Raw genomic sequence first — 13,422 nt, 5'->3', positions numbered from 1 at the left:
TTCAAGCTGACACCGAAAGCCAGACAGTTCACAGCTTTACGATCGCTTACCTTCACATTTCTGTGAGATCTCGTTGAACTTGTGCCCAGCGGGGCACTTACATTCAAAGGATCCAACAGTGTTGATACAGTTTCCTCCTTGACAGATGCCAGGGATGGCCTGGCACTCATCCACATCTGTATGTGCATATCACAGAGTTAATATGCACTCTATTAACATGAACCTGCACACGTACACACAGATTATTGTGGTAAAATAAACTTATGACACATGCTGAGTGAGTTTAACACACAAATGTGGACAGCCTTGGATGTGCGTGGATTTAAATTGGGTCTGTTTTAACAGTCTGTCTCTGACTTTCCTGAGATCAACAGTGTGACAAAGGAAACGGAGAGGAATTTCTCCTGCAGGAGGAACAGAAACTGAAGCCAAGCTGGCGAAAAAAAGAAAAGAATTAAATGAATACAGAATACAGGTAGACAGTGAAACAAAGGGTTTTATATATGTATGATCATATGTACATGAAGACTAATGTACATCAAGATATTCTTTGAAGGAGAGTCACTATGACATCATTTGTGAGGTGACCCAAACCATCAGGTTTTTGCAGCTTTCTAATCTGTTACTTTGTGAGTGATGGTGATGATTACATGAAATTCACTTAATGAATGTGACAGACTAAAACAAAGGTCTCAGGCTGAAAACCCGCAGGAGGCTGTGACCTGATGCCGTCTCAGAGTACTCCATGTTCTTCTGGGTCCTGGCTCAGGTCCGCCTCCCCTGCAGAGGTTCTGATGTTGTTGGGTCTGGAGCAGGCAGACACAGGGCCGTCTTACCAGAAATGAGCTCTCCCACGTGGCACCGCCAATGACCCGTGTTACTGACTCTGACAGTCCCACCGCAGCGGGTGTCTGCGGGCATTCCATACACATGTGGGAGGCACTGCCACCCACCCCAATTTAACCCAATTAGAGCTAATCCTCTGGAAAAGGGATGGTGGGTAGAGCTCAGGGGATGACAGAGAGGGGTGAAGGCAGACAAGCAGGGAGAAGGAGTTAAAGGAAAAGATAGCAGCAGCACACTACTGAGAGAAAGTAGAAGGGGAGGGAGAGTGACGGAGAAAAAGAAAGATACAAAAACTGAGGAACAGACTTTACCTTGGCATGCTCCGGTGCGGTGGTTTGGTATGAACCCTCTTCGGCAGGGGTGAGGCTGGGCTGGGCACATCTCACAGGGGTGACCCCACGCCCGTCCCACTGTGGCACAGCACAAAGTCTTTGTGCACACAATGCCTGTGAGCTGTCCTTGGCACATCTGGTTACTTACTGAGGCAAAGCACGGCCCAGTGCGATAGTCTGCAGAGGCAAAAAAGGTGTTTTGGTTTTTTTTGTTTTTTCTTTGTGCAAATTTAACCTTCATTCTTTAAAACACAAAGCAAAGGGGCAGGTTACATTACAAAAGGCAGGTTGTAAGATCTGGCATACCGTCAAATGTGCAAGCAGAACGAGAATTGTTAGATTAAAAAAAAAAAAAGCAAAACATTTGTGAAACAGAAAAAAAGAAAGCTGAACCTGAAGTTGAAAATCATGGAATATGAATTTTATTCTGACCGAGCGAGTGAGTGAACGGCTGTCTGGCACACACAAATGCTCAAACTCAATGTAATTTCACATGACATCTACAACACACTCCGATTATAAGTGAGGAAGGTTCTGCAGAGCAGACAGTAACACACTCCATAAAGCATGCATTGTATTTTCCTGGCATTTTAATTGGTCTGGCTCTCAGGTGCACTGTACGTGCGTGTGCATGTGTGTGTAAGTGGAAGAAAAAAAGGAGAGATAGGGAAGAGGTCTGGAAAACCTTTTAAAGTTGTGTGGGTGGCTGTGAAGAGCAATGGACACAAGCAAGGACACCCAGACAATGAAAAATGTCTGGTGTTTGTATTATATGCTGATTGGCTCATTAGTTACCTGCCATGTAGTTTGCTGCCTTTTACAATTTTCCCAATAATACACAATCTACGGTATAGATCATCATCTCTAAGACGACCAGAGGCTGGCTGGCCGGCAGGGTGTGTCTGTGGAATGGAGTAGGTGATTTCCACACTGGCTACAACAGCCTAGAATTAAAGCTAAATGGCTAATAATAAATATGAGAAGAAAGTCCCTCCATCAAGACTGTTCACCTCCCCTTGCCTTCAAATTGTATCAAATCTCATTCCCTCGAGCCGACTGCTCGCATGTATCTGACCCCTCTCTCCATACAAATCACCAAGGAGTTAACAAAATCATTTACTCTTATCAGGTGAAGGCTTGGAAGATGAAGATGGAACAGAGATAGGGACCCAGAGAAAGAGAGGGGGAAAATGCATTTTTCCCAAAAGAATCTGGACATGAGCCAAAGACAAAAATCATTTCCACATTTCACAGCAGACAACAGACAGTAAGAGGAAAGAGGGAGACCAGTTCCAACAGCGCAGTCGTTTAAAACAAACGAGACATTGTGCGTTTCCCGTGTGGACCGGGGCCCAGCCCAGTCCCGTCACGTGCACCCCAGCCTCCACTGTCTCTCTGCCTCTGGCACCAGTGCTATGTGAAACAGAACTGGGTCATCTCTCTTTCTCACTCCCCTCCTGCTCAGACTCGATTGGAGCCCAAATGCTTTTGATTCTTTGTCTACTTCTCCCTCCAACAAGCGGGTGAAAGCAGTGCAGTGCATTTAGTCAAGCACAGTTTTAAAGTACTTGAGTATTTCCATTTTGGACAACTTCTACGAGACACTTCAGAATATGTCAACTACTTCTTGAACAATAATAACCTGAAAGTTATTGATCAGATTGCAGACTAAACCTATCAGGGTGGCACACCCAAAAATGTGTTGCCACTTTTGCATTAATTCCCAGATTATTTTATTTAATGTGCTAAATGTTGCACCCTGATTGCTTTGAGGGATGTTGGGGGAGGGCCTTCCACCCACACCACATGCTGTGGTACCATTCCTGGGACCCCTGGAATAGTACCACAGCATTGTTACAATGGTAACATTGTAACACAACTTTTTGTAAAAAAAAAAAAAAAAAAAACATACTATATATCAAGAAAGGAATCATTTAAATATGTTGCCTGATTCCCCTTCTTATCAGGTGTTAGAAAAGAAAAACTGCTAAAGTTGATTGTATAGTAGTTGAAGCCCAACTCCAGCATTTGATTGACTAGCACATAGCAGCACAAAGAATAAAAACAACCAACAGAAATATTTTTGCACATAAAACCCTGCAAAACTGCAGGGTTTTATGTGCAATTGTAATTGTAATGTTATGTCATACTAACATAACTGATGTCTTCAAATTCCAAGCTGTCCTCTATTAATAACGATGCTACCACAGTCAAGTGAACAGATCTGATGCTGCATAAATACATTGACATATTTGACTTGCTTGCCTGCTCTAGCAGAGCATCCCAGCTCCAATGCAGGTGGGATTCAAACTAAAAATGCGACTTTCTCAGCCTAATGGCACAGTAACATACGGAGTCGTTATTGGCCAGTGTTGGGTGGGACAGCCCTACAACAGACTGGCGACCTGTTCAGGGTGTGCTTTCCCCGCTCGCCCTGTGGTACCTGGGATAGGCTCCCCACCCCCCACAACCCTGAATTGAATAAGCAGAAGAGGATGGATGGATGGATGGATGTTGGGTGGGTCTGATTACATTTCTCTATGACTGGCAAACAGAACTACAACCAGCTGCTTTCATTTGTATGCATGGAGGAGGAAAATGGTGGAATGCACAACTTCTGAGGAGTGGTGATGTAACATTACTTATATTTTTAATGCAAAAAAGGACAAAAACGTAATGTGAAGTAGAAAAACGCATCCAGGACAGAAACAACTCCCCTGCTGCTAACACAACATTGGCTCTTTGCAAGCGTCTGCACAGACAGCATGGTAACACAAATCTAGCGAGGAACCCAGGGTAAAGTTAAAGTTGAGGGTATGCAGACTCCAGTCCAGCAGCCAGAGCCTGACAGTCAATAAGCAGTGATGAGCAGTCAGGCTTCATTTCTACCTGTACAGTAACTGTACAGTGGAATCACTGTGGCTGGTTTTCAACTTTCCTTTGTTTAAGTATGAGCTTTGTGTTCATCACAAAATATTAAAAAAGCATCTTGTATGTGTGTGTCCTCATTAGGATAAGGTTTGTGTCAGTATGTGAGACTATAAGTGGCAATCATACAATGTTGTATGTGAGGCCACGTTACTAAGTTACAAAGAAATGTTATTTAGTAATTTAACAATTTCTACAGTAATTTAAGTAATGTTGCGCATTACTTTTTAAAACATATTAAGTAATAAATAACTTTTTTGAATAAACACCCCAGCACTTACTGATGTAGGACACAGCATTGGTTTGAAAACAATTTAAAATGCTCCTAACCAGAGCTTAGACAAACAGCAGCTACAGCTTTGACAAGACCAACCTGTTCTCAACAGGTAAAAAAAAACAAGGCTGGAATAAACACAAGTAGTCAAGTTTATTGTGACAGATTTTAGGCACTGTATGCTCAGGAGCAAGCTAATGTTAAATGCTAAATGCAACATCTGCTTGCTTATTGAGTGATGGTGAACAGTTAGGACTGAATTAGCCTTCTGCCGTGGGTCTTTGCGGGGCCTCAGTACATAACCGGAAATCACCTCTGAAGCCTACGCAGTAATCACAATCCTTGCAGGCTGCATCCCGTTGTTAGCATGAACTATCATGTTTTTAATGCTAGCCACTAACTACGACAAAGGTAAGTAACATAATTTTGCTGGGAACTGTAGTTTTTTTTTTTCTCACAGCTCCTGGGATTTTATGTTTAATAGGAAGCCTGAAATTGTAATTTGAGGTCCTTTTTTCCTCTTCTTCCTCCTCTCGTTCACACTAGCAAGAGAATAAAAAAAATCAGTCTGGTATCGGCGACGGGGTGAAGCGCACGGGGTGCGCACCCGCCTGCTAATTACACTGATAGCGAAGACCTCAGCATGGTGCAGCACTGGGCGCAGCAACGCTGGTTAGAACCCTGTACCTGGTTGGCATTAGCTTTCTAATGTGTCCAGAGTAAGACGATGATGACCACAATGAAGATGCCAAGCTGAAACATGCCAGTCATGCAATAGTTGCTCTTTATACTACAAGAATTGCTGGAGCTTCAACATCTTCAGATTATCTTCTCTAGCCACCTTGGAAATAGGCAAAGTTGTGCTTTACTCTGTTTGTATCAAGAATTGCCAAACCAGCATTATGCAGTCATTTTAAACAGCAGTTATTGCATGTTACCAATACGAGTTCATAAGTATCAGTATTGACAAATAGGATCAGTATTGTTATCAGTTAAATCCCAGTGTATCAATAGGTGCCACTGCTTTTAAAACAAATAAAGGAATCATAAAACCAATTCTGTACTTGATTGGTTGCCAGTAAAGAGAAGCCAGTACGGGGGTGGGGGGTGGTCTCTCTTCTTGTACCAAACCACTGGAGAGATAAGACCTGACTACACAAAGAGAACCCCAATAATCGAGGTGAGAGGGGAAAAAAGCATAAACTAGCATGCACAAGCACTATGATCTAGAAATCGCCAACAGAAGGGAATGATTATAATCTTTGAAAGTGATGAAAGAGGAAGTGCTGACAAAAGTGGAATGATTATTTTTATCGCAATGTAGACAAGAAAACCAATGATTGCTTTAAAAGAAATATTCAATAGGCAATTTTCTGCAGACTTTTCTGTTTTTACTTTAATTTCTTAACACAGAACTTTTGCTTGTGATGGATTACCTTTACTTCAGTAAGGAATCTACCAGTCAATGTTCTGCTTTAACACAACACACCAACTGCTAGCTGCAGTATATTCTGAATCTAACTAAAGCAAACACTTTGCGCCTTGTCTAAAATAACAAAGCGACACCCTCTACATAGGGAAAGCAACTGGAGAAGTTATGGAAAGTTTTTCACACTGAGCCCAGGCTGAGTCAGTGCAGCAGACTGTAAAAAAAACTCAGGTTTCTCTTATTCAGGATGCCTTAAGTACACAATCTGACTTGATATCTGCTTATTACAGCTTTTAGCTAAGGAGAGTGAGTATTAAAACAGAAAGATCTGAGCATAGGATAAAAGCAGATATAAGCACAGCACTTCAACAGTCAGCTGAGGTAAACAGGGAGAGGCAGACAGCTGTAGGGTGAAAATGGTGTCATTTCATCCGTCATCTTACTGTCTCTCTGTGAACTGCATACAGCTGGGGGATCCACCCATGTCCTGTACATCTGGGAGTAATCGCACGTGCTCACACACAAACACGCTCAAACACGCACATAAAATCTTAGCCCATGTCCCAACTCCTCATCCCTACTCCAGCCAGCGATGATCTCAAAACACACCAAAACTTGCAAAATGTTGCTCTTGGTTTTTGCCCTAGTTTGGAAAATGTGCTGGGAATATATTGGAGTAGCTGCTTTTAGCTTCTTCAGAAAACAAGCATCTTAGAGTGGAGAGTTTGTGTTAACTGATTAGCAAGTGCTTTAATGTTTGTTTTGAGGTTCGGTTACTTTTAGAACACAATGGAAATGCTGGCTTCCTCAGTGCCCGGAGAGTTTATGCACAATAACAGCCTCAACAAAAAAAAAAAAGAAAAGAAAAGAAAAAGAGAGAAAGCACACTGGGAAGTGGGTAAAAGACTTTCCTGGATTAACTCCAGGAACACATACACACAAAGATATCTGTACACCTTCTCCATATCCACCCTTCCTAAGTCTTCCCCTTACAGATGGTGTTCATTACATACACCTTACATGCCTTTATGTATGTGTAATTTGCATATGTTTGTGAGATTTGCGTGTGTGTGTGTGTGTGTGTGTGTGTGTTGCACGTGTTATGGGTCTTAATATCTGGGTGGGGCCTTCCCTAATGGCATGTCAGCAGATTTCTCCATCCTCCCAGGACTAACAAGTTGCACTCAAACACACACAGAGACATAAACACTTGGTTATGTACCTCATGAGATTTGCATTGGGATAGAGCAAGGCCTGATGGGGGAAAGTCAGTGAGATGTTAAGGGAGCCCCACAGCTGACTGACCGACTTCCCTGTTGTGCTCTGGCTGCTGACTTGTTGACTGTGTAACTCACGTGTAGCCCCGTTTCAGGCCAGTCTTTCCCCACCATCTCAATGGTGTCATACTGAAAGCTCGACTTTATTGCTCCGTAGCTAAATGACTCCACAGCCGGAGCGAGGAGCCCTGCATGCAATCACCGATTCCACATTCCATCCTTAATCATATTTGCAACGAACAAAGAACACGTTCATGTACCAGACTGCATTTCCACTGCAGTCAGCTGTGCCTGGTGGTGAGACAACTGGTCAGCAGATCACCAGTCAGTTTACCAGCACACAGCTCAATGTGTTCATGCTGAGCCATGACGGCATCCTGATATCACTACATCTGTGAAAACCTCAAAAGTCCTGAGTTTACTGACTTCCACCCCTGGTCACATCACGTGTGTGCAAATCTTGTGTTCTTGCTAATGTGATAAGATAGAGCCATAATGGGGCACAGTTCGGTAAACTGCATTAAGGAAACCCTGTGGGGTGTACGTACACATGTATTTTATGCATCTGTTTGTATTTATGTGAGAGCACAATGCCTTTCTCTCAGGAGGTGATGGATTGTAGCCAAGGAAATTCCAGGGTAAGTAGCTTAACCAAAAATGCCACTGTATCCATGAGCCAACGTTCTCTACCTCACTTGATTGGGACCTGATCTCTATAAATATACATTCTCCAGCCACTTTATTCGCTAGTACCGAGTTGGACCCCCTTTTGCCTTCATAACTACCTTAATTCTTTGTGGCATAGATTCAACGAGGTGCCGGAGATATTTGTGAGATTTGGTCCATATTGACATGATGGCATCACACAGTCGCTGCAGATTTGTTGACTGAACAGCCATGACGCCAATTTCCTGTTCCACTACATCCCAAAGGTGCTCTATTGGATTGAGATCTGCTGGCTGTGGAGGCCATTTGAGTGCAGTGAACTCATGTTCAAGAAGATGGGGTGAACATGTTCAGCAACAATACTCAGGTAGGCTGTGACATCTACACAATGCTTAATTAGCACTAAGGGACTATATCCCCATGCAATTACACCACCAGCAGCAGCCTGAACCGTTGATACAAGGCTGGATAGAGCCATGCTTTCATGTTATTTATACCAAATTCTGACCCTACCATCTGAATGTTGCAACAGAAATCAAGACTCATCAGACCAGGCAAAGTGTTTCCAGTCTTCTGTTGTCCAATTTTGGTGTGGTGGTCTGTGTGAATTGTATCCTCAGGATTCTGTTCTTAGCTGACAGGAGTGGCACCCAGAGTGAGCTTCTGCTTACTATCAGCCTTACTATCAGCTTGAAGCAGGCTGGCCATTCTCCTCTGACCTCTGGCATCAACAAGGCATTTTCACCCAGAGAACTACTGCTCACTGGATATTTTCTCTTTCTTGGACCATTATCTGTAAACCCTAGAGAGGGCTATGTGGGAAACTCCCAGCAGATTACAGCAGTTCCTAAAATACTCAGACCAACCCATCTAACACCAACAACCATGCCTCATTCAAAGTTACTCAAATCTCAAATGTCTACATGCCTAAATGCACTGAGGTGCTGCCATGTGATTGGCTGATTATATAACTGTTTAAATGTGCACTTGAACAGGTGTACCAAAATGTCTGAGTGTGAAAACAATGACATGAAGAAGTTGTTGGTTCAGGCTGGCAGAACCAGAAGCCTAAAAACACTGCCCTTAATTAAGGCTCTGTCATCAGACACTAGCCAGTCAGTTCCCAGATTGGTTCTAACCAAATACCAGAATAAAGGCCCAAAATCACTTATATCAATAACTATTTCAGACTTAAAAGTCAGTCAAATGTAGGAAAAAACTTTGTCGTCACACATTACCACACCCTAAAATGTTGAAAATATATTTTAATTTAGTGAAATAAAGAAGATTCTTCCAGTTAGCTAGCATGTGATGCTGAGTTGTTCCATCCATGTCCTAAAATGACACGTTCACATAGTTTGTTCACAAAAACTGAAGCTGTTAAACAAACAACAACACAGAAAAAGCTGCATACTATCACCTCGGAAAAGATGGAGCCATAAATTAGTCTGTATTTTTCCAGTACTAATCACTATAAAACCACAGCTTGCACTGATTGGTTCAGGCTTTTACAGTCTTAGATTTCAGCTAAACATGAACTCACAATGGCATAAATGGATACCTCACTCAGTGCAATATACTGTGTTAAGATAAATGACAGCAGTCTCTAAGTAGCTGCCAGAAATATGCAAACAAAAAGTATACCTGTTTCATTCATACAAAGACACATATCATCTGTTTGCATTCTCATCACCTTACATGGTAAATCAAATGCCAGTTACGGTCATATTCCCTGCCTGCACATAATTATTTCATCAGAAATCATTATACAAGACAAAAGATGTTTTTCTGTTCTTTTTTTTCATGTTTCTTGAAAAATATGAATATTGACAAAATAATGTGTTCATAAAAAAGGCTAAATTTACATTCCTGTGGAGTCTCACAAACCCTCTGGCCAGAGCTCCACACGGAAGAGTAGAAACCCATCACACAAGCACTGCACTAAACCACAGAGCAGCCAGATAGTTATTAGGTAGAAGATAATGAACATACTAAAGTAAACCAAAAAACATCCTCAGCTGGACTTAAGACGACAGCCCTCCCAAGCATGACCTTGTCAAAACGGACATTACTAATTAAGATCTCGGCTGCTAATCCAAATATTAGCTTTACAAGGTCACCACTTTGACCTCTGAAGTTCATCACTGCTGCAGGCCTTCAGCACAAACACAAAACATACACTGAAAAATGCTCACATTTTGTTCAAACACAGTGCAGGCTACCCTCGGTTTGCGTGTGCTTGTATACTTTGGAGCCTTTGCTCACATGTGCCAGAGAGCAACCACATGAGGTTGGGAGGTCTTCAGTTAACAAACAGCTCACATTTAGAAAGACATTACATTCCCCAAAGCGTTGTTTCAGAGCAGATGTGGAAAATAATGGTCATTTCTGAGCTCAAGCTTGAAATGCAAATGTTCCACAACAAACCGCATTCCTGGAGCCGGTGGCATGACTAAGCAGGAATTGTCTTCAATCAAAAAAAAAAAAATATATATACACACACACAGACACACAACCGCCATTCAACATCAAGTCACGTTTTTACAGAAGCAGCACGTGTTCTTTTAAAAAACTTCTTCAGCAGCAGTGAGAAGTGACTGTAGAGCACAGAAACAGTTTGACGTAAAGTGAATGAGAGAAATGCAGAGTGCTGCGGTGTGGTATTCGTTACCTCGCTCACACTGAGCCCCGGTGAAGCCGTACGTGCACACACATCTGTTGGGAGCCACGCACCTTCCTCCGTTAAGACAGCCATTTTCACATACCGCTGAAGAAGGAAAGAGAAAAACCGACAATGACACAACAGGACAGCACTGTGTAGTCTGGTCATGAGTCTTGTGTTTTCAGGGTTTAACCAAATATAGCAGACACTAAGTGAAGGAATTTGGGAACACAATGACATCAATAAACTGAGGTTAGGTGGAGTAAGAAATGGGCATCAAAGGTTGGGCCACATACTCTTAGTTTTAGCTAAAACCATGGATGAAAACATCCCAGCTACACATAATGATTCTTTACTGTAATGAACTATAATAAGTACAGTCACGTGAAAAGGGAATTTTTCACAGGACTCTATGCAGTCCTGTGAAAAACTTAGTACAACCTATGACTCAACAGCTTGTAGGACCACCTTTAGGAGCAATGACTTGAAGTAATCATTTTCTGTATGACTTTATCTCTTACATAATTGTGGAGGAATTTTGGTCAACTCATCTTTACAGTGTTTACAGGGTATTTTTTTATGCACAGCTCTCTTAAGGTCCCGCCACAGTATTTTAATCAAGATGAGGTCTGGACTTTAACTGGGCCACTGCAGCACCTCGATCATTTTTTTTTTTCAGCCATTTTATTGCAGATTTGATGCTGCACTTGGGATCTGGGATCATTGTCCTTGATGTCAGGACAGTGACAGCTAAAGCACTGACCCAGTTTTGGATAAGCTTTAGCTGTTAGAGAGGTGGCCTCACATTTGACTACAGAATTCTGTGGTATACAGAGGAGTCGGCTCAATGACTGCAAGGTGCCCAGGTCCTGTGGCTGCAACACAAGCCCAAATCATCACCTCTCCACCACCGTGCTTTACAGTTAATATGAGGTGTTTGGTTTTCACCAACCATGGCGCTGTGCATTAGGGCCAACCTTCTCCACTCAGGCCTTGTGTGTCCAAAGGACATTGTTCCAGAAGTCTTGTGGTTTCTTCAGATGTAACTTTGCAAACCTAAGCCGTGCCACCATGTTCTTTTTTGAGAGAAGAGGCTTTCTCCAGGCAGCCCTTCCACACAAGCCATGCTTTGTCATTCTCTAATTGTACTGTCATGAACTTTTAATATGTAACGTGCTAACTGAGGCCTGTAGAGGCTGAGATGTAGCTCTTGGCTTTTTTGCAATTTCTCTGACCTCAAGATTCATTTGCAGTATTGTGTTAACGCACACCTGAATGCTGTCAAAACGTCCACTTTGATAGCAGTGCTCACACTCACTGATGATCAGTTAGTCAAGTTCATTTGATTAGCAGCACCTGGCTGCTACTTATACTCTGAACTCCTATGGGAGCAGTAAGGATGGATTTAGTTTTTCATGTACAAGGTCAAAGTTGAATGAAGATGTTGATCTGTATACTGTCATAGGCAACCAGAAAGTTTTTAATTAATCAATAAATCTGTATTCTAGTATTGATTACCTCTACATTTCTCTTTTAACCACCCACATAAGTGCCCAGATTCCTGCGAGTTGTGAGACTTGCTTCTAGAAGGACTTAATGCTACTGATGGTACCGTGTTGGTGTGAAAACATTTGCTAATTAGCACTAACTACACGCTTAAAAGTACATTTCTAAGAAGCAGAAACTCTAAGAAATAGAATTTAAAAGGGGGTAGATAATGAAGATAGTCACAGTAATTTTTTTTAATGATCCTTACGTTGACCACAGTGATTTCCTACGTAGCCTTTCTGACACAAGCACTGGTCCTCTGCACATGTTCCGCCATTCATACACCGAATGTTACAGTGCTGGACTGTGGGGCAGAACAATACAAAGATACACACACGTGAATGCACGGACCAATGTTAGGGTTCAGTTCAGTTTATCCAAACATATGTTGCAGATTGTATTTACGACATAAACAAAACTGAGTCTGAACCATGTTTCTTAAGCGTTATGCTTCCACATATTTCCTATAAATTTATGGCGTGTAAACAGATGAGCACACTGGGAAGGGAACAACAGAGAGAAGATGTTGATTGTGGTTATCTTCCAAAGCATACACACACCCAGTCGACACTTACGCACACTTGTTCGCAAAACCCACAAAACTGGCCGCTATTATCAACAATATGATTGCAACATATATCATTTGCTCCAATCTCGGGGTAGTTTCTATCTCGTATGTTAGTGTATGTAAGGCGGTGCCCATTACTCATGATGAGGAGGGGAAAAAAAATAGTGCTTTTTAAATGTCAAAAATTCAGTCCATTTGCAATTTCTGCAATTTTATCAGAGAAAATCTGTATAAGATGGCATATTTTCTTTCATCCGTCAGCTGTCACAACTTGTCAAATGGTGAAATGTTTTTCTTAAGATAACAGCCCCTTTATTTTAAAAAAATGCAAAGATGAGGGTGTAGTCAAAGCCATAATTTTCAAAGAAAAAAACATTTCAACTACACTCCTATTTGCATAAATCATAATGATCTTTAGCTATTGGCCAAATACCAGTCCCCCTGCCCCTCTCACCTATGCACACTATATATTAAAAAACACATGAAGCTTCAAAGGAGTTGGTTAAGAAAAAAAAAAAAAGACATCAAAAAGGGAGGTGCTGAATGACCTGACTTGGATCCACAGGATGGGGCGATCTGACCGTTGGGACAGGTGCACATGTTGGGTCTGGAGCAGAAACCATCTCCACATGAGCTCCGGCAGATGGCTGCAAATAAAAAAAATGATATTCAGTCAAAGAAAATACAAGCCAAAATAACAGTGCAATGCTCACGTTACGGCACCAGGATTTGTGTTTATTTTGCGTGAGAGAAATTTTGATATTGTGCATCTGCTGCTCGTCAGCCTGTCGGCTGCAGGTTTTGAATTTCAGGTTAGAACTGCAGTTGTTGCAGCTAAAGTCATGATCTAAACCTCACGCTAGACTCTCATCTACAATATTTCAAAAACAGA

General features: G+C 42.0%; 1 protein-coding gene across 2 annotated transcripts in view; it reads right to left on the bottom strand.

Annotated features, from left to right (window-relative positions):
• fbn1 (fibrillin 1) overlaps nt 1-13,422 on the bottom strand; it is a 61,786-nt gene that overhangs the window by 44,882 nt on the left and 3,482 nt on the right. For both annotated transcript variants that reach the window (XM_030718587.1, XM_030718576.1), the window contains 5 exons: nt 13,079-13,177; nt 12,171-12,266; nt 10,424-10,519; nt 1,158-1,355; nt 51-176 (listed from right to left, as the gene is read on the bottom strand). In XM_030718587.1, the coding sequence (XP_030574447.1) occupies nt 51-176; nt 1,158-1,355; nt 10,424-10,519; nt 12,171-12,266; nt 13,079-13,177 (615 nt within the window). The remainder of the gene's footprint in view (nt 1-50; nt 177-1,157; nt 1,356-10,423; nt 10,520-12,170; nt 12,267-13,078; nt 13,178-13,422) is intronic.

Source organism: Archocentrus centrarchus, chromosome 3 (assembly GCF_007364275.1).
Source record: "Archocentrus centrarchus isolate MPI-CPG fArcCen1 chromosome 3, fArcCen1, whole genome shotgun sequence".
Taxonomy (NCBI): domain Eukaryota; kingdom Metazoa; phylum Chordata; class Actinopteri; order Cichliformes; family Cichlidae; genus Archocentrus; species Archocentrus centrarchus.
The sequence above is the reverse complement of the archived record's forward strand: the minus strand, read 5'-3'. Positions and strand labels throughout refer to the sequence as shown.